Source organism: Melanostigma gelatinosum (assembly GCF_949748355.1).
Source record: "Melanostigma gelatinosum genome assembly, chromosome: 13".
NCBI classification, from domain to species: Eukaryota; Metazoa; Chordata; class Actinopteri; order Perciformes; family Zoarcidae; genus Melanostigma; species Melanostigma gelatinosum.
The window spans coordinates 14,763,969-14,785,236 of record NC_136646.1 but is presented as its reverse complement, the minus strand read 5'-3'; the positions used below and the strand labels follow the sequence as shown (position 1 = coordinate 14,785,236).

The 21,268-nt window shown below is 41.7% G+C and overlaps 3 protein-coding genes across 5 annotated transcripts in view; all 3 read left to right on the top strand.

Annotated features, from left to right (window-relative positions):
• The first annotated feature begins 6,752 nt into the window (after positions 1–6,752).
• Positions 6,753–15,155, top strand: adgre5a (adhesion G protein-coupled receptor E5a). The gene is made up of 19 exons (XM_079281526.1): positions 6,753–7,058; positions 8,758–8,847; positions 9,107–9,277; positions 9,373–9,525; positions 9,700–9,846; positions 10,202–10,324; positions 10,484–10,527; positions 10,626–10,727; positions 10,956–11,109; positions 11,257–11,379; positions 11,485–11,675; positions 11,766–11,930; positions 12,043–12,237; positions 12,472–12,689; positions 12,801–12,861; positions 12,947–13,038; positions 13,267–13,435; positions 13,528–13,623; positions 14,131–15,155. Exons 1-19 carry the CDS (start codon positions 7,028–7,030, stop codon positions 14,170–14,172), a joined length of 2,367 nt encoding a protein of 788 aa, XP_079137652.1. The 5' UTR covers positions 6,753–7,027; the 3' UTR covers positions 14,173–15,155.
• Positions 15,156–19,069: 3,914 nt separating this feature from the next.
• The window catches only part of ptger1c (prostaglandin E receptor 1c (subtype EP1)), a gene marked incomplete at both ends in the record, with an annotated part of 2,230 nt that continues 31 nt past the window's right edge, over positions 19,070–21,268 (top strand). Inside the window, 3 exons of the mRNA XM_079282521.1 lie at positions 19,070–19,957; positions 20,072–20,251; positions 21,267–21,268. The exon at positions 21,267–21,268 is cut by the window's right edge and continues 31 nt beyond it. Of these exons, the coding sequence (XP_079138647.1) occupies positions 19,070–19,957; positions 20,072–20,251; positions 21,267–21,268 (1,070 nt within the window). The remainder of the gene's footprint in view (positions 19,958–20,071; positions 20,252–21,266) is intronic.
• Positions 20,680–21,268, top strand: part of slc27a1a (solute carrier family 27 member 1a) — a 7,287-nt gene continuing 6,698 nt past the window's right edge. For 2 of the 3 annotated variants that reach the window (XM_079281974.1, XM_079281973.1), the window contains exon 1: positions 20,680–21,096. The gene's annotated coding sequence lies outside the window, so the exon portion shown is untranslated. Of the gene's footprint in view, positions 21,097–21,123 lie in introns of those variants that run through there. The other variant, XM_079281972.1, reaches the window with a different exon arrangement.

Below are 21,268 nucleotides of genomic sequence, written 5' to 3'. Positions count from 1 at the left end.
ATTTACTTTGTTGTGTCAGGTAGTGCATTCAATACAGTAGTTTAGTTGATATTACTTAGTGTGAATGATTACAATTTACTTATGAAAATGAGGATACATGATTACAAACAAACACCAAGTAACACATTAAATAAAAGGTGATATTTTAAAGTAAAAGCACTGGAATGATAATTTCTTGTAAAATTTACAAAAATAATCGAGGTAATAATTACATGGCCAAAAAGTCTTTTTTTTTCAGTGTAGCTTTACAAGACTGAAGCAGAAAAGAGAATAAAAGTCAGAACATGTGCACCGCAAACTCCTCCGCCGCCTGCTCTACAGGTTCAACTTCTTTGCTTGTTTGTTTTCAATGCAAAATTATAACCAGTCCACTCAGTTTCTCAGGTTCCACCACACTCCTTAGATTGTTAACTGAATGAGCAACCGTGACAGGGATTGTTGTCAGTGTCAGCAGAAAGGTCGTACACTCCGAAAAGAGTTCAAAAGTGAATGTGGAAGTCACTGCTGCAGGTTTTAGCTCGGTGCAGCATGCGCCAGTTGGTCACGCGACATTGTCCTGTGTGTTTGTTTGATTTGGGTTACTTAGTGTGGCGTATTAAATAAGCAGATGGGACCAGACCGACACACACATCACAAAACGTCATGGCCGCGCCCTTTTTTCTTTTTTATGGGATACAAAACCAATCCTTCAGATATTACATTTATATGTTTGGATTAACATTTTTGAAAAGCTTGTGTGCATTTATTTGCACGCATTTATTTGCGCGGCCGGCTGGCTTTGTAAACAAAAACTGGAGAAGCTTGAATAACAACACACACAAAGGGACTTCCGGCTTTGGGACTTCATTCTCTGTTTAGGTAGACTTTACTCCACTATATCTTCAGACAACCGGTTTTGGCTGCTATATGAATACTCTGAATCCGCTTTATTGCACCTTTAAATTGATTATTAAATACATATATTCATATTAAATGGAGAAAGACAAAGGAGCCTGCAGGTTTTCAGTTTGCGATTGCACAAGCAATGCTACTTAACAGCTCCTGAAAGTCAAAATGATTATAGAAAATGTAAGCTGTAAGTGTTAGAGAATTTCAGTGCATACCATTCAATAATCCAATATTAAAACTAACACAGTTTAAAAGATTCTAGGAGGCTAGAGAGGCTATTGCAATGCAAGTATTTCTCTGATAACGTAAAATATGGTTTGATCATTTTCCCTGGAGCGGCCCTCCGGCTTTGGTACTGTACATGTAAACCAGGCTCATGTTGGAAATGCTAAAGTCAGCATCTTTTAGAGTTTTCTTTAAACTTGCTGAATTTGCTGAGTTCGTGGCTCCACCTTCATTTCCAACCCAATAACATGAAGGTAAATTGTTGTTCCGCGTTGCGCCTGATAAGAATGATTCTCGACACTCAACATCATCTTACACCTAGAAACCGCCGGCCCTAATCTGCACCGCCGAGACTTTTTACAAATTGTAGGCAAACAAAGCTCAAATAAATTGCCCTCAATGTAATAGATACACTATTGTATCTCTGTGCAGCTATATATTGGGAGAAATAAAAAAGCAAGGTGGTGCAGAAGGGACATGAACACTAGGCATTAAAAACAACAACAATTGAGATAATTCCATCCACTGGACACCTTAATTCACAGGAGGAGCTCGGTGGGTGATGGTGTAATACCCACTTTTCTCCAGTGGACGGTGCTATTTCACTTTGACAAAACCTTAACAGTGAGCAGCAACACAGCACTTTGTTTTGGTACTAGCTAGAGCTAAGTCTCACCAAAACATACTGGAGCCTTGAAGTCTATTTTTCTCTTTTCTTTAGTAAGCACAGGAGCAGAGCTTGATATCACCCCAAAATGGATTGAAAGTCTTTGTTCAATTTGCCCAAGCTACTCAACCACTAAACCTGAGGGTTTAATGTTGTTTGAGTTTGTTTTCATAATTGATCATTTGTTTCATGACTTGTCTTTCTAATCAGTCAGTGTTTCATCTATGAGTCAAAGTCTTCAATTACACAGCACATGTGAAGATGTACCTGTAACCTTTATGCTCATAACATGTGTGTGCGTCAGTGAGCTTCTGGGTGTGTTTCTGCTGTGTTACATTTGGACAAACCCAAGAGCTTTTTTCACACCAGCCATCACATGGGAAGAGGAAAGAGGGTATGACGGACATGAGTTCATTTGTTAGCTACCATCGTCCTCCACCCTTGATGTTATATCCTCTTTTTTACCCCGATATTATCGTTTTAGGTGACACAACACTTCCTTAAATAAGATTTTGGGCGCCGGGGCTGACAAGGAATTGTCGCTCCAAATGCAACAAAGATCAACAACAACAAAGCAGAACATTCACTCTGGCGTACTGTCCCCAACGAGTTTGTGAAAATAAGTCATACGATTGTTTGAAGTTGTCAACACAATTCAAGCAGCAGCACAAAAACTTTGTCACCACTTCCTCAACTGTGAACTTCGCTCATACCAGCTCAGCTCGAAGGTGTGAAGGAGTGAAAAGCTACATGAGCACAGTTCCTCTATATGCCTCCGAACTATTTTTTCACAGCTATATAAGGGAAATGTCATTTTACACTCATTGTGGCATTTATATTTTTGGGTTATTGGTGATGCTCTGTCAACATGGAAACATTCCAGATGTTTGCACATACACAATACAGTGAACTGAACATTGTCAGCTGTAAACTGCAACACAAGTGAGTGTTAATCTACAATGTGAGGTGATTTAGATTCAATTCTCTGGAGGAATCAACACACTGGGAGATTATAAACTCAAAGGAAACTGCAGGACTAAAGAAACTAGACAGATCCTCATGTTTTATGTATCCATAAAGAAACATCGTATTCTAATTTGCAGTATTTTAAGTTCCTGGGACCTTGTCACCGTGCTCCTAAAAATATTGGGCTTAATAATAAGCTGTATTTCACTTTCAAAGACGGGCAAATGTTTTATGAACAGCATAAAATCAAAACATAGACTCAAGGAAAGAAAAAATACAAACACTATAAACATATGAATACTGATAGGATAAGCTATTAAATGAAACAAAATGTAATTTTAACTGAAATAATAATGAAATCATGTGTTTTAAAAAGACACCGAAAAAACAATAAAAGCGGCCCTACTCTGGTTTTAAGTTTTGACCTATATTACTAACAAAGACCCACCAGAGGATGTCAGTCTGCACACAAAAATGTGATCTGGTCTGAAGCGGACTCCATACGAGCCATGAAATTGATCATAACAGTCAACGTCTTAAAGTACTATTATATGTTGAGTTGCTAAAGCTGGGGTTAAAAGTTTAGAACAGGCTTTGTGAAACTAAATTCCACTTTTGGCAGCTATGAAGCCATTTACCTTCTTTCTTTGGGCCCCTTTTACAAGAGAGGAAGCAGAAGAGAAAAACAGAGAAATGGAATTTGGACAGTAAAACCCCTTTTATGGGTTTACCGACTTCTTAGTTTCCGAAGGTTACGCAGACACAAGAAGGAAAGACGAAAGTTTGACGATCTGTATTTATTCCACTATTTATTCCTCGTTTCTTGCTTCCATATCCAAACAAGAACTCGACGGTGGGCTGGCAGGGTCTTAGAGCATCTAGGATACACTTTAAAATTCTCACCATCACTTACAGAGCACTTCACGGTCAGGCTCCGGCTTGTGTCGCTGATCTACTTCGCCCCTATTCACCCGCCCGCACTCTCAGGTCGAACGCTCTAGGTCTTCTGTCAGTCCCACGCACACGATTTAAGAGCCGAGGTGACCGAGCCTTTGAGGCAGTGGCCCCGAGGCTCTGGAATGCTCTGCCTGCAACTCTACGCCTCGCAGATACTGTGGATACTTTTAAAAGCCAGCTAACAACCCACCTGTTTAGGCTGGCGTTTGTGTAAAAGTAAACCCATGTCCTAGACCTGCTCTTAAAATATGTTTTACATTTTTATTTTATTTTTTATTTTATTTTTTACTTTATTCTTTAATTTTTTAATTTTCTCTGTGTAGATAATTTATTGACCCTTGGGTCACATTGTGTTTTTTATGCTTTTAAATGTCTGCTCTGTTAAGCACTTTGTGATACTACTGTCTGTGAAAAGCGCTATATAAATAAAATTCATTCATTCATTCATATAGCTCTGCCAGCAACTCCTTTATGTGGTTCATAAATTAAAGGGCCAGCAGTTTGCTTCACCACCAGCCACCTATGTACAATGTTTCACACATGGTGTGGTTTGGCAAAACTATATTCACCGTGTGCCATGCAGTCATTTCCAAAAGATTGTCACACGTTTTTCAAAGGGTATTTTCAAGGTAGTGCAATTATATAATACGATAGCAATTAATAAAGTCACTTTTACTGACCAGGTAAATTTGCATGTGGAAGGACTTCAACGTTGTGCCGCACTGGCGCAAACACAAGGATTACATCATATCAGTTTTGCAGCTTTTGAAATATTTACTGATGCACTTCCAACTGAAGCTTTTCTTTGGAAATAGAACATTCTGAAATGACTAAGTCTCAGTGATACAAGGGGTTTGACCAGACTGCCCGGTCTCCAATTTGACCTTTTTGTTCAGGGTTTGTCAGGAAGTTGTTGAGACAGCTGGAGCACATTGAGGTTCCCTCCTCATTGTTTGATAATTCAGAAAGAAAAAGAAAGAAAAAGGGAGTGAATCACTTCTAATTTAACTGGAAATAAACTGCATATTCTTGCCTTCATACTGCTTGCATACTTGATTATGATAAAGTATGTGTGTGTGTGTGGTACTCTACTCCTGGATCATTTGTTACCATTCCCATCAGCACTGCACAGCACGTGCTGTGTGCTCGAGATGTCACTAAAGAACAGATCACAACTCACATAGCACACGATGTACCGTTACAGTGAATAAGTTCCCATGAGGTGAGTCAGCTCGAGTTCCACTTTTTGTTTGTGTTCTGCGGTAAATTAATATTTACCCAACAACCGCATATTTACATGGGTGGTGTTTGGTGTCTTAGTGATTTAGAGTCACAGTGTGTTTCATGTTATAGCCACCCTTTTAAAAAGCTGCTTTTTTAATTGTTTTCGTGATTTTTAAGTGTTTCATTTTGTATTTACTCCCAGTAAAGACTCAACCACAGGGCTACAGTGCAACTACTCAGAGGCCGAGCTGTTGAAAAAGCTAAATTACATGATCAAAAGTGTCACATATTGTTGGCCACAACACAGTCACCAGTGTTGTTTTATGTGTCGAATGTGAGCATAATTCAATATTAGATTTACTGCTGTTTAATTGATTGTTCATACAGATGGAGTGAGCACCAGAAGCCTGTCACCAGTGGAACAAATGTTTGTAAAAATAGATTCAGATTTAGAGCACATATACGCTATCGGCCTATTTAAAGGCAGGGGCGGGGGGGGGGGGTTCTAGGTCATGCTAATGTCAGTACATTTCAAGGTCTAACTGTGAGCATGCTCTGTTACACAGCAGTACACCGCCAGTCCCTAAAGGCCCGCTGTCTGTCACCTCCATTTTCCTACCCCCACAAAGCCCACCCCATTGTTTAAGAGTGTCAAATAATGCAATATTCACCCTGCCTGTCAGTGAGTCTTGGGACAGTGTGTCCAGACCTGAAAATGACCTCGCCACTGCGAGCTGGAAACGAGAAAAATGCCCGAAAATTCAACAATTTGTTTTGTTCCATGAGGTTGCTCTTATGAACGCTTATAGCGTTTCCACCGGGGGTTTTTTTTGTTCACAGTCAAGCCAGTACAGCTTAGTCTGCCTAAGTTAAGTCGTGCGCGACAGGGGTGTCACTTTGTGACACAGACGTAGTGAACATCAAAAGATGTGTGATAAATAAAAGAACATTATGTCCCTTCCTGCACGTTTCTCAGAGCTGTATTTCCTCTTACTGACAACTTTCATTTGACAGGCACCTTGTGAAACTTATGATAAAGATCATGTTTTTTAGCAGTTTGATCTATTTTATGTTGTGCTTCAGTTCATATTAATTTGTGACCTAAATTTGCTGCTTCTTTCTCTTATACTGTAAATAAGTGCAGCATGTCTGCCCTCAGGGAGTGGGAAATTACATTACATATTATAAATACATATAAATTCACTGTTCTTTGTTCCCTTTGTTCCAAATGAAGCTCAACATTGTGACCATTGTTACATTGTCTCAAACAGACGCACTCACAGGCAAAAGCTACATATATATGTCATCGCCATAGTTTGCAGGCCGTGTGCTAAAACTCATGGGAGCTTATGCCCACCAGCAGGACAATGAGTCTCATAAACTCCTCTTGACCCCCCGTCTCTCCCCTAACCTCCCCAGCAGAGGGGGAATATACAGAGACATGAGCAAGACAGAGAGAGAGATAAATTACCTTTGCAAAAACACTGTAAAGTAACATTATCATGGAAGTAGGGTAGAGTGAGCTGGCATTGTCATTTCCTCTCACTATCACCCCACCCCAACAAGAGCAGGGGTTACTTTTCAGTAACTTCTGGCTGCACTCCTCAACCAGCCTCTGTGTCAGAGATGTGATTTAGGGAGAGAGAGAGAGAGAGAGAGAGAGAGAGAGAGAGAGAGAGAGAGAGAGAGAGAGAGAGAGAGAGAGAGAGAGCGGGAGGGAGAAACCCCTCCCCAGAAAACTAGTCATCTCAGCATGTCACCTCATTAGTGAGAGCAGATGACGATTCAAAAGAGCGAAAGAGACGGAGGAGAGGTTGTTGTATGAGATGAGAGACTACTGAGTCCAGTATTTTTAGATATCTCTATATATGCTGGTATCAGCATATACTGTCCAGACTTTTTCCACGTCCATCAGCTTGACTGGTTGGTGCTCTTTTTTTCCCATTCCCTTACCTTTACATTGTAAAGTGACAGAAACAAGTGGGGCAACTTTGAAAAAAGAAAAGAAAAAGAGAAGAGGACTGAACCGTGCGGTCGAGGTACCCAGTTTGGGTTGTTTTTACTTTTCTTATACATCTGGACCGTGTTTCCTTCTTCACCATGGCGGGCAGGTGGAAGCTCCTGATACTGGGTGAGTCACATCTGTCATCCATTTGCCCGGTAGTTGGGATGGAAAATCATCTGTTGGGAAAGTTTGAAAATGTTCTGGGGCCCAGAGAGGGAAACTAACTGGCTGCAGTTGCCTGAAAACCTTAAAGAATAGGTATATCTGTATATCTGTGTGTGTTTTCTGTTCAAATGAAATTTTAGACAAGAAAAAATGATGTTGTGTGACACGTTTTAACACACTGTATACTGCAATTAAACGTATACCTTTTAAAAAGTTGATCAAGTAAATGATTGAATCATAATAATAGTCAAGTCAAATTTGTTTATAGAGCACATTTACAAAATGTTGACCAAAGTGCTTGACAGAAAAAAATATTCACATGATCAAAACAAAAATGTGTAAAGTAAATTACTTTAACAGACACAATTAAAACTATTTTATACCGTAATGTGTATTTCTAAATTCCACATGTTTTTACTGTATTTAACAACTTTCTGCTGAGATCAAATCTGCCAAGTCTCCCGGGCAGAAATTCAAATGGTGAGAAACTCAAACTGCCACAGTTCTTCATTAATGCGAGCTTCTCTGCAGTAGTCAGAGCCTGAAGCCCAGTGTGGGAAAGAGCCCCAATGAATTAGGAGAAAAGCAAGGAGAGTGATGCTGAACACAGCAGCTTTTCTTCAAACAACTCACTATCTGGGTCCCACAGAGGACCTCTGCTCTTCTGCTTTTATAGTGATATTTATACACTATGAGCTCATCGCACAGCGCCCACAGTCACACAGGAAGAAGCTCTGTGTGTTGCTATGAGACAACACAACATTGAGAGATGACAACTTGTGCAAACCACTAAATCACTTCATAATATCATGACAACAATCTCAGCCAGCCTGTTTATTATGAACTCAAATTATAAGCTCCTGTTACCTGGATATGAATGCAATCGTTATGATTATCAGCTGCCCAGAGAGAAACTGAACGGTATCTCAAAGCACTTTAAATCTCCTCAAAACTTACCCCCAATGTCTACCGTATCCATCCAACGGGTTCTACTGTCAACTATTTTCTTCCAAAGGTAACAGAGAGTGTTTTCAAGTACTAAATAGAATTCAACTCCAATTTATTGGTGTTGTTGCAATCCTCTATGTGATTTGAATAAACTGGCCCTTTAATTAACAATTAACTAACTGCTTCTTTTGATAATTATACTGAATTCATTGTTTAAGCTGATAATGGGGGGGGGGGTGTAACTGGACCGTTTCTTCCTGTTTCCATATGCTGAGTGCACATTACACCCATCTGGCGTCATTTAGGCAGCCACTGAGGACTGACTCTGCACTCGAGCAGTTTGAGGATGTACTGCTTTTTTTTTTGCGCTTGTGCAACACCGGCTGATGTTTCCTCATACGTAGGAAGCAGAGTTCTGCAGACACCCTTGTTGAAATATGGTGCAGATGCTGTTGGAACAATCTGAGGAAATGAGGGTAGAATATGAGGGAATCTACCTTTACTGCAGAGCATTTTTTTAAATCTCTGAACATTTCTGGTCTTATTTATGCGGTCAAACTGGTCCTCAATGCTGCTGTAGCCACACAGAAAGATTTTTGAATGATTTTTAAAAGTGGTTCGTGTGTAGATTAAGCATGGGTGCCGAGGTGGATGTTGCTTTAATGCTGAGAAAGTGTTAAACTTGACTGACAGTCGCTTGCTTGCTTTTCAGCTCTGTACCTCTGCTTCATCATGGTCCCGTCTGAGCTGTCGAAACCAGACTGCCCGAAAGGACTCGATTATGTGGAGAAAAAATGCATTGGTATGACAAGCAGACTTATTTCATACATAAACCATCATAGAAAAACAGCCATGTTGTGGCATGTGTGCGTTTTTCTCATCTTTGCATATAGAAGTTAGAAACTGAAAATATATGATATGGTTTGCTAAATGATGCATTCAGATATAAAATAAGTTAACGTCTACAAATTGCTTTTGAAATGTATTATTACCTAACTTGATTTAGGGAAAAGAGTCTAATTTGCATCCATTTTTCTCACATTCACGCTTCCTTAATTAAGATGCTGATGAATGTGAGGTTGATGTGGAATATCCTGACGAGGTCGGGCCATGTGGAGAGGACACGACCTGTCACAACACGATCGGCAGCTTCTACTGCCGATGTGCTGACGGCTTCTCATCATCAACAGGCGCTTTGAATTTTTCCGCTGGAACGTCAGCAACATGTAAAGGTGGGTCATCGTGTACATGGGATCCGTGGAAGCAGAGAAGGTTTTACTGCTGCAGTCGAAGTATTAAAAGTCCCGTCCTGATCTTTTGCTTTCAGACATCAACGAGTGCTTGGAAGACAAAGACATCTGTGGACTTAATGCCAAATGCTTCAATGCAATTCCACATTATTCCTGCATTTGTGATAATGGATTCATTTCCACTACTGGAGTGGAACGCTTTTCCCACGGTGACAACGTTACATGCAGAGGTGAGCTACTTATGAGATAATCCTGCGGTAGGTTTATGACCTCTAAGTGTAATTGTTCTCTCTTGATGTGACTGCAGTGTCTCTTTATCTGTTTACGAGAAAGAAAACATCGGTGGTTCAAGTGATCGTTTCCTTCCTCAGTTATTCTAAGATGTCTTCTTCCTGCTCATGTAGATATTGATGACTGTGAAGAGACAGATGTTTGTGGACAAAATGCAGCGTGCGTCAACACACCAGGCAGTTTTCACTGTGTCTGTAACGCTGGCTTTGGACTACAATCTGGCAGATCTAACTTCTCTGGCAGTCAGGAGCAATGTGAAGGTGAGGGCCATGACGTGAGTCCTCAAAATACAATAATGAGTCTCACATTGTTTTAAAAAAACGACTGAAGAAGTTCATTTGATCCAGATGTAACTCTGCATGTTGTTTTATCAAACGATGTTTGCACAGTGGAAAAGAAAGTTTTGATAATTTGGTTTTAGTTCTGACTTCTAAGTTGGTTGATTTAGTGATTGGCTGTTCTGTGTTTTGGTTCTGTCCGGACTGCTTTATGTTTTCTAAGCATTATCTTTAAACCTATCAAGCACTATTTTGGATATGAACGTGCAGGTGGACCAGGATATGTAGCACCGGCTGACACACACTTTTTCCTCTCCCTGATTTGTTTCCATTTTAGACATATGTATGATCGATAGGACAATCTGCGGAAATGGAACCTGCCACCGTGGAGCCAGCGGCCATTACTGCGCATGCCACGCAGGGTTCACTAACTATGGCAACAAAGGGTCTCGCTGCACCGGTAGAGAACGCTGCAGCACTCCACTTTTTCCAACAGCCATCCCTGAACCGCTGTTTGCTCTGTAAATGTATAAACAGAAGGTTTTCATGTCCTCGTGATGTGAAAGTTACAGTCTTCAGCGAGCACGTTGTAATGAAACAAAACTTCCTGTTTCCTCAGCGTTGAACTGTGATGCATTCAAAGTTATGAACAATCTGCAGGAGGTAAAGCCACACCAGAAACAAATCACAGCTCAATATATATTTAAATGACTTTAGCCTCATACTTTCGTTTCGTTCTCCCCAAATTGCTTTCCTACAAGTTTCCCGTTGCACATGATCTCATGATGCAGTTGGAGAAAAGCTGTCTGAACCTTACAGAAAGTGAGAATCCGACAGAGCTGGATGGAGAGGACATACTGAAGGTATTTCTGTACATAAATGAATTGAAATGTAATTTGATTATGCCAAAAAAAAGCCTTCAGTTTTTGCCACATGGAGTTCACATGTCTTTGCACAGCTATGCAGACTGTTTATGTTGACCTGAGGTGGTATGCAGCCTGAATGTCTGCCTCTGACTGACTTCTGCCTCCTGTTTTTCCCCTGCTCATGCTCATGTCGCTCCCCCTCCCCCTCCTCTCCTGTGGCTGTAGAGACTGTTGTCTGTCATCGACAAGCTCTTGTCCGGTGGAGCTTTCAATGATAACAGGAAAGTCTCCACCTTTCTGAACATGGTGGAGAACACTCTGAGGCTCATATCAGCTTTCATTAAGCCCCCCGGGACAACAAAATCCTCCACTCACACAGGTACAAAGGCAATCTGGACACGATAAAAGCCTCTTCTGATGGAGCGTTTGTTTCAAACGCTGGTCGATTTCTCCTCTTCTGAGGTCATCTACAGTATTACCAGACAAAGCAATTCATGTTGATGAACATGTATCTACTTGGGTGCAGAGCTGGAGCTGCTGGTAGAGAAAGGGGAAGACTTGCCCAAGGGAGCTGTGACTCTATCATCGAAGCAAGCTCAGCTGGACATCCAGTTGGAGACCGCTGCTGGAGATCCTTCCTATTACCCTGGTAATGATCATGAGCAACACGTTGGGGACCACTTTCATCAGGATGTAGACAAAATGTGATGAATGTCCACTAATATCTGGTGTTCCCCTGCTATGATTGTGAAAGGCTTCACAACAGTGTCCTTGCTGAGCTATGCAAACCTGGAGGACTCTGCCGATGGCTTCTTCAGTGGGATGAAACCACAAGCGAACCCAAGCTTTGAGCTCAACTCTAAAGTCGTGACTGTCTCTGTCAGTAACAGAAACACAAGCCACCTCAAAGAGCCAGTCAGATTGACTTTCTACCACCTCAAACAGGTAGCGCCTCGTTTGCCATTATGTGTATTAATCTGTCTCCTGAGGGGAAATATTACTTGTGTGATGGTCATTTTCTCTTCTGCTTCACAGACAGATAAAAACAACCACACCTGTGTGTTCTGGGACGCCTCGGAGGAAGGAGGGTCCTGGTCTCCTCGTGGCTGCACAGTGGTGGAGTCCAAGCCTGAATACACTGTGTGTTCCTGCAACCATCTGAGCAGCTTTGCTGTGCTCATGGCGCTCTATGACATAGAGGTGACAACTCTCATACGTAATGACACATAGCAAATCGGGACGCTTATAGGTCTCCAGTTGAAAGTTAAGTCTGTTTGTGTCTACTGTAATGTAAAACCATCTCTCTCAACAGGACACGTTTGAACTGCAGCTGATCACATGGGTGGGTCTGTGCCTTTCCCTCATTTGCCTGTTCATCTGCATCCTGACGTTCTCGTTGATCCGATCCATCAAAAGCCCAAGAACCACCATCCACCTGCACCTCTGCATCTGCCTCTTCATTGCCACCGTCATCTTCCTCGCAGGCATCTCTCGGACGGAGAGCCGGGTAAATACTTCTGCAACAGCTCGCACAAGTCAAAATACAGTCGAAATACAGCAGCGGAATAGTTTCTAAGAAAGAGCAGAGCTACTGAATGATTTATGTGGGTCCTGTAGACTTATAAACAACTATTCAGCAAATAGTTCCCTCCCTATTACTTTCTCCCCATGTCGCAGCATCCCTTGTCCCCTTTTTTCACGGCTGTCATCGTGATGCTCGTCTCTCTCCCTCCTGCATTAGGTTGGCTGTGCAGTGGTAGCAGGGCTGCTACATTTCTTCTATCTGGCAGCATTTTGCTGGATGTGTCTGGAGGGCATACAGCTCTTCAGGATGGTAGTCCTGGTCTTTAACACCAACTTCAAAACCCTCTACATGATGGGAGGTGGCTATGGAGTCCCAGCTGTTATTGTCGGTATCTCTGCCTTAGCTAACGCCGAGGGATATGGCACCAAGAAACAGTAAGACACCCCCCCACTGATGCTGATCTTGTTTTATCTTTAATGTATTCCTGATTCCCAGGTTATGTTGACATATATGCTGCTCAATAAACTCTCAATTTTACTTTGCAGTTGTTGGTTGAACCTGAAATTCATTTGGGGTTTCTTTGGCCCTGCCTGCCTCATCATCATTGTGAGTGTAGGAAATTGTTAAATTGAAAATAATCTTGAAAATGAACACAAAAAAAAACAACAACTCATCATATGTTGCCTTTCAGGTCAACATTTTCTTCTTTCTCATCACTGTGTGGAAGTTGGCACAGAAGTTCTCAAGTTTAAACCCTGACTTTGACAATCTGCAGAAAATAAAGTGAGTCAGCACAAACTACCTGTTCACTACAACAATCAGGCCCACGTAAGAAGTGTATGTGTGTAAATATGAAAGCATATATTTGACATGTGGAGCTGCACATTTGCTATATTACTGCCTCTCCAACCAACGAGAAATAAATACAGATTATTCTTCCCTAAAAAAAAGTTATTTCTGGTTTAAAGTGCCTCAGTTAAGACCTGTGTGTGTCTTTGTTGCCTCCTGCAGGGCGTTCACCATTACTGCAGTGGCTCAGCTGACTTTGTTGGGCACCATGTGGATCTTTGGTTGTTTCCAGTTTGAGGAGGGGACAATAGTCATGTCTTACCTGTTCACTATCTTTGGCAGCTTTCAGGGGGTTATGCTTTTTGTCATGCACTGCCTGTTTTCCAAACAGGTGGGTTAAAGCTCCTGTCAAAAATAAAAGAACAAGCTCTGCTGCCTTTTTTTTTTCTGGTGTCAAAACTCAATTCTTCTTCTTGTATGTAGGTGAGGGAAGAATATGGACACATCCTGTCCAGATGCTGTGCTCCTTGGAAGAAGAGTTACTCAAACCTCAGCTACTCGCACACCAGCAAAGCTCATGTAAGCAGTTATTAATATTTCACCACAGCCTCTCTGATTCAGGTTTTCTCCAATACTCGTGCAGTTGTCACTTATTTCACGAGAATGCAGCATAGCAATGTGCTGAATCAAATGAGATACAGTATGATATCTTTATTTAGCCACCATATCTATTTTCATAAAACATCGTATCTAAAGAAAAACAATCGTATTTACTTAATGCCCAATAATAAATGCCTTAATCGTTCACTGACCAAGCAAATCAAACATCAAGTATACACGTGGAAACACTGCACAGTTTAACATTTCATCTGTAATTAGATTTCTGAGGAGACTTAATGTGCTTCAGTCATTGGAAGTTTGATTTGGAAACCCTCCAAGAGCAAACACTTTTTATTCTTTCAGGGTTTGAAGATGATGAGGTATTGTAGGAGATGTGAAGTGTGTCAGAGTACAGCCTGATAATGAAAGAATACTGAATGTGTCTGTCGTGACTGACGGGCTTGCTTCTCTGTCTGCGGTCCTCAGGCATCAAAGAGCAGCCAGGACACGAGAGAGTCTCGCATCTGAGCCGCTACAAAGTGACGCAGGAGCAAATTCTGATCTACTTCCTGAAGACATGCAGCCAACTATACTGCCCTGCCATTTGGGGTCAATGCACCGGTTTGCTTAAATATTATCCTTCTTTACATTCTCTTTACCTTTTTTGTTATTGAGTTGGTCTTTTTATTTGTAGCTATTTAAAATGGAACAGTTGATTGTATACAAATTCGGGATTTCCTTCAAAATGAGAAAGGACGTTCGACAGTTGTTAAGCTAACCCTTGAGTAAAGCACATAGTGTGCTTCACTTTCATGCCCACATTTGTTTTATTTGAGGTTTATTATTGTTATATTTTTATTATATTTATTTATATAACGAATGGTAAAAAAAAAAAAAAAAAAAGTCACTTGTTTTGGAAAAATAATCTCCAAATGTTTAGTTTTTTTCATATGTGGAAAAAAATGGTGATAGATAATGTTTTGAGGACCTGTTTTATCAGGTACATGTAATATGGCTTGTTGTGTCATCCAGGTACTTAATTAAACCCGCAAAGACAATCTGAAAGATAGTTCTGAGACAAGCACTTTTTTTCTGTAGAACTTGTATTTAAATTGATATTATCTTAATATGACCAACAAAAAGGAGAAATCTGTGACAGAAATAGATCTTTTTTTAAAGTAGAGTATATTTGTGTATATATTGCCGGGCGATTCAGTATGTAATACAGTAAGTGACTGCTTTCCTGCTCCAATCAACATGCTGTAACAAGTTAAATGTATTCTATCAAAGTTGTTTTTTTTATTTAAACTTGAATGTTTAAAGATTACTTTTGTTATTATTGTCTATAGTAATATTAGTACTGTTGTAAGCACTGGCTTTAGCTCCATTTTGAACTTTCTGTTTGATGTTTGGTCAAAATAAGAATCTTAGCTTCCGTATTTCATATTTACATTTCCTGTTTTTTTGCGATTTTTATTATTTCAATGTGTTTTCATACTTTTCATGCCTCTCCTGGAAGCTTTAAATTGAATAAATGCGTTGATGATGTAAGAGATCCGTGTGATGGTCTTCCCACCACTGGCCTTGAATTACTCTATTTAAAATATAGAATAAATTAGTTTTGAGCATCTAAAGGAAAAATACATCTTTTACTTTATAGTTCTTTACGTCAGCCGAGATCGAGTAGAAATGGCAACAAGGGCAAACAGCAAGTCATTATCAAACACATGCAATGATGTTATCTTCATTTCCACCTTCGTGTCTCACACTCTTACATTTGCTCACTACGGAAAAAACGCTTATCTAGCTGGTTGACTTAAAAGCTCGAGACAGAGGAAATAGAAGATTATCTCCTTTTCCTTCCTGTTTGTGTGGGATACAGACTTGATGGTCTCAAAAACAACTAAACTAAACTGAATTTAAAGGAGGAAACAAACCATTGAACAAACCTCGGTAGATTCACTCCTGATGATGATGATGATCGTCATGCTCTTTCAAACTCCTTTCATGTCCGTCTCTGTGCTTACTGTATGTTTATGGGACCGAAATAGGGGATAAGTAGCTGATTAACAAACTCTTTCTGCTTTGAGGGAAATGGAATCATCATTGAGGATTTGAGATACCTGACTTTATTTTCACTGTTGAATTATTCAGCTAGCACTGGATCAATACTACAAAATGAAATTGATTCCTGAGATCCCTCTCTGGTACAAAGAAATCCAGCAGAGAAGATGGAAGGTCCACATCCAGAGGGGGGAAGAGCATGGAAAATGCAGATGCGGCATGTAGATATAGAATAGCTTCCAAATCTCTGGAGAGAGAGAGAAAGCCGGACCTGGGAGAAAGAAAATCTGTCAGCGAGGCAGGGGAAAAGGAAGGGAGGAGAACGAGAGTAGATGATTGTGAACAATAGTGATTAGTACTGAACGTGGCAAGTCGGGCAGCTCTGCGGACAAGAGAGACATATTCGTCCTCTCTCATTTACTCTGAGCCGTCCCAAATAATCCCACGTTCATCCGGAGTCCACTGACGGTAAGTTTAGTTTATTATTCATAACCATTTCATGGTGATTTACTTCATAGATATGATACTTATCAAATAATGTTCTGGTGGCAAATTAGATCTCTGAGAAAGCTGTAGGATTCGTCCTTTATTTCATCTATTTAATCCCCTTTCATTATAAGGGAGAGCTGTGGGCATTCCAAGAGAGATTCGGACATCTTGGAAGCTTTATTTGAGACATGCGTAATGCAGAAGGAGCACTGCCCCGGGGTCAGCTGGGTTGTTCTGTTTAAAAGAACACAGTAAAATAAGAATTAAACAAGAGCAGCAGCCTAGGTGTTTGAGAAGAGATACGGTATCCATAATATATCACGGTCGCCGAGACAATTTTCTGTTGTTATGACATCTTCCCAATCCTCAATGTAACCCCTGGATTCCTTCAAATCAAGTTCCTCTGTAGTTTCCTCACACGTTACAGGAAAAACACTTCTCTCAGTGGGTTCACTGACTATTGATGAAGTAGGAGAGAGGTAAAGTAAGATAATGCTTTATTAGTCCCACAGCAGGGAAATGTGCAGGATTACAGCCGCAAAGTGCACAGTGTAACATGAGACATCAGTAAAAAAAACAAAACAAGAGAATAAAAGCAAAACAAGTGCATAAATAGTCAAACAGTAAAGGTATAATAAATCTAAAAAAAAGAAGCTAAAAAATACAATATAATGCACATTATTGCACGTATGAGGAAAGAAGTGTGAAGAGTTTGCATTGCAAAGTGTCTTTATTGCACATATGTACATTGATATTGCACATGAATGAATGAGTCATTTTCTGGGGTTTCATGTTTTATATGTGTGGTCTATTTAGAGCAGTGTTGGTTGTGCACTCTGACAGCAGCAGGAAGGAAGGACCTGCGGTATCTCTCCTTCAAACGCTGCGGGTGAAGCCGCCGGCTCGCTGCTGTTAGTGTGTCCTGCATGGTGTGAGAGATGTTGTCCATCAGGGATGATAGCGTGGCCGTCATTCTCCTCTCTCCCACCGCTTCTACTGGATCCAGTGGGCATCCGAGGACACTGCTGGCCTTCTTTACCTGTTTAGTCTCTTCCTGCCCCAGCAAACCGCTCCATAAAAGATGGCTGATGCCACCACAGAGTCAAAAGAAGGTGCGGGAGTGCTCCCTGCACTCGGACAGACCTGAGTCTCCTCAGCAGACAGTCTGCTCTGTCCCTTTATATGGAGTGCATTTGTGTTGTCTGTCCAGCCCAGTTTATTATTCAAGTGAACACCCAGGTACTTATTAAAGGATCTCACCATCTCAAGGTCTATTCCCTGGATGTTCACTGGTACAGGCGGAGAGTGTTTACACCGGCGGAAATCCACCAGCAGCTCTTTGGTTTGTCCATTTTTTTTTTAAAGAAAGATGATCAAAACAAATTGACAGCTTGATCAGCTGTGAGTCACTGGTGTAGACTGGTGCTAACAAAGCTGACATGTTTCCAGATTCAGAGGATTCTGTCTTGCCAGAAGATGGAAGAGAACCAGATTGATTTCAGCTGCGGTTTTGACTTCCTTCTTGTTTTCTTATATAAAGACATGTCCGCTCCTGAAACCTTTTGCCACTGGAGGGCTGTTCTGAGATGTCTATCCACGTACCTACTAAGAAAGTCTGCGCTCATTACTGCAGTGCCTCTGTGAAAAGGCTGCGTCTGAAGAGGGAGAATCAATTAACCTGGAACAAATATCAACTATCTGATGCATGATGTATGACAATAGGATGAAAATTGCTAATGCACATCGGCACATCCTGCATGGTTGAAGCTTAATGATATCAAAAAGCAAGTATAGCAAAAAACAAATACAAGACTGTTGTTGCCACAGTTTGCTGTTTAAAATCATCCGCAGGTTTAGTTTCTCTTTAGGTTTGGTTCAAAGCATCTTAAATGGTGATCAGTGATTGAAAGTCATTATGATTCATACATTTTCAAAACCCAAGCTCTCTCTCTCTTTCCAACACAGACAAACTGATGCACACTGATGGCATCGTGACAGTTCAGCCAAAACCAAAATAATGGAATAATGAGTTAGGGAACCAGTCAAGCGAGAAGTTGTGGAGCAGGAGCAAAAGATAAATATGGACAGTAAGTGTGGCAGGTGGGAGTGGAATAAGGAAATGAGGAGAGGAAAATAAATGTGGCAAAAGAAGAACATTTTGTGAAACAGAAACAATGTCTGCTCTGGGAGCCTGTTGTGCAAACCGACGAAAAAAATTACGAAAGTTCCCTGCATTTCCACACCAAGTTTGTTAACAGTTTGATCATCCTCTCCTCGGGGCATCCACTTGGCTGCACAGCTTGTTTTGGATGTAAACCTGGTCTGAGTCCCTTGTCATGTCTCTCGCTACGAATCTTTCCACCCGTCAGCTGAGTGAGAATACCCTACAAATATGACACACAGCATTAAACCCACTGCTGGAGGCCGATGCTTCATGTGCATTTTCCATGAACAGTCATGCCTTTTTGAAGTGTGCATTTGTGAGGAAGCATCTATTCATGTCCTCCAAGCAGGCAATTCACGTGTATCAGCTTTCATGACACTTGAAAAAGATTCATCCACTCCTCTATATTATTGCCTGGGTAGCTCTTCTAATTACGCTCCCTTGTTGTAATTAGTCTTTGAGTGGTCCAGAGAAATATGTGTCATCGCATTCATTCGTACATCATTTTGCATTTAAGACTTCGTCAACCTCTCTGTTATCCTGCTGTCTATTAATTACCCCAGACACCTTTTAGGCGGCAGAACAGGATGACATAAAACAACATTACAAGGTGTCAATCAGTGGCTTTGTTTGAACAAATGGGAGTATGTTATCTTTGCCTGTGATTCTCTGTAGATGACACTGAAGATGAGGACATCGTCTATACTCATGACTTCATTTTCTACCTCTTCTACGCCGTCCATCCTCGCCCAGAACCTGAGGATCAACTCCTCTGAGCAGCCCGGCCCCTGGCCGAGCAACAGCACCTGGCCGCTCGTCAAATCTTCAAGTTTGGGGATGTCCTGCTTCACGATGACATTCGGCGCCATCTCCAACCTCACGGCTCTGGGCATCCTGGCTAAGTCCCGTCTGCGATTCCGCCGCCAATCCAAAGCACCATTTCTGCTACTGACGGTGGCTTTGCTTTTGGCTGACCTTGCAGGTCATGTGATCCCAGGCGCATTTGCTTTGTATCTGCACATAGATCAGAGGAATAAAATACAGGCCGGGAAGCCCACCAAAGAATTCTGCCACATTTTTGGGGCAAGTATGGTGTTTTTTGGCTTATGCCCTTTGCTGCTGGGTTGTGCCATGGCGGTGGAGCGCTGTGTGGCCATCACTCAGCCCTTTTTCCACGCCGCTATGATCACATTAAGTCACGTGTGGCGAGTTGTGTTATTTCTGTCCTCTCTTGCACTCGTGCTGGCAGTTCTACCTTTCTTTGCTGTGGGCACTTACACTACCCAGTTTCCTGGGACGTGGTGTTTCTTGCCTATCCACGACCCACAGTCTACAGCTGACACCAATCTGGCTCTGGCCTTCTCCTGTCTGGGCCTCACTGCACTCACTTTTTCCCTACTCTGCAACATCCTGAGTGGTCTGGCATTGCTGCAGGCCAGATTGAAGTGCCACAACGGTAATGCAGAATCGTCAGGTCGCAGCACTCGTCGTGCATCGTCCACGTCTACCTCCGTGTTTTGTTCACTGGATGTGGAGATGATGGCACAACTGGCAGTGATCACTGTGGTTTCCTGCGTATGCTGGGGCCCCTTTCTTGTGAGTACTTTTTTAGTTTACCAGATTTAGTGTTCAGGTATTTTAAAGAATTGTTTCGATGATAAAGTAACAGCTATACCTCATGAGTGATTCTGTGTGTCTCCTTCAATATAGATCCACATTATTGTGCTGCAGTTCAACCAAAGAACCTCAACCTATGAGAAAGATGGGTTCATTCTTCTGGGCTTGCGCATGGCCTCCTGGAATCAGATCTTGGACCCTTGGGTTTACATCTTACTGAGGAAGGCAGTGCTTTTCAGACTTTGTTGTGCTTTGTATGCACAGAGACCCACAGTGAGAGAAAATAGGTCCTGTGAAGACACACACAGGGAGGCTTTCAGTCTGCAATGATCATTTTGTTCTTAGACTTTTTAATAAATTATTACTTTTGTGGTGTGATGTGAAAAAATGTCAACTTTGCTGTGTCATTTTCAACGGGGCTTGATGGGACCCATGGTCAGCATGCCAGCTGTGTGAATAAGGGATGGAATGAGACTTTCACAACATTTAGTTAGTAGTCTGTGCCAGTGCTACTATCAATAGCAGCCACCTGCAAAACTGTTGGTTGGGCAATCAGGCGGGGTTAGTGTTGCCCAATCAGAATTGAGAGCGCCTGACGAGCGCTGGGTTTAACGAATGGCTGAGCTGCTTTTGAAGCCTCATACCCGGGGTGGGCGGTGCTTCCTTTTTGGCAGTGACTCCATTCAATATGGAGAACAGACGATAGCCTGGCTCTTTCTGCATTTCGCTGCTCTCACTCCGTTCTCGGTCTCTTTCGCTTATTACGGACACAAGTTATGAACTCCCCCCCCCAACCGTAGATTTCCGCCGACGGGACTCGCGTACGTACGTTTGACAGACAATCCAAAATAACCGTTTGAATGTGAACTGTTCCTATAGCCTACTTAACGTCAGTTACAGCCGCACTGACGTAAACTGTTCCGACTGTAAAACTGTTGTAACACTTAACAAAACGACTGGTTTCCCTTAAAAAAAAAAACAACGCCGCCATATCATCTACGCCCTTGACATCCGGAGGAAGGTTAGAATACTAAATCGTTTCCGCGGAAACAATTACGAAGTTGTTCCGAGCGGCGGGGTTACCGGGTGAAAGGTGACATCAGTCAGTTGACTCGTAGGTAAGTGGAGTGCAGTGCATGGGTTTCATAACGTCAGATATGTGTGACCCGGAGTGATGGCTTTTTATAGCTGCTCAGATGTGAGCAGGCTGAAGTGTGATAACTTTATCTCTGCTCCTGTCCTGTTAACTGTTTTAGCTATCATCTTAAAAGTTCGTTTGTAACGTCAGGC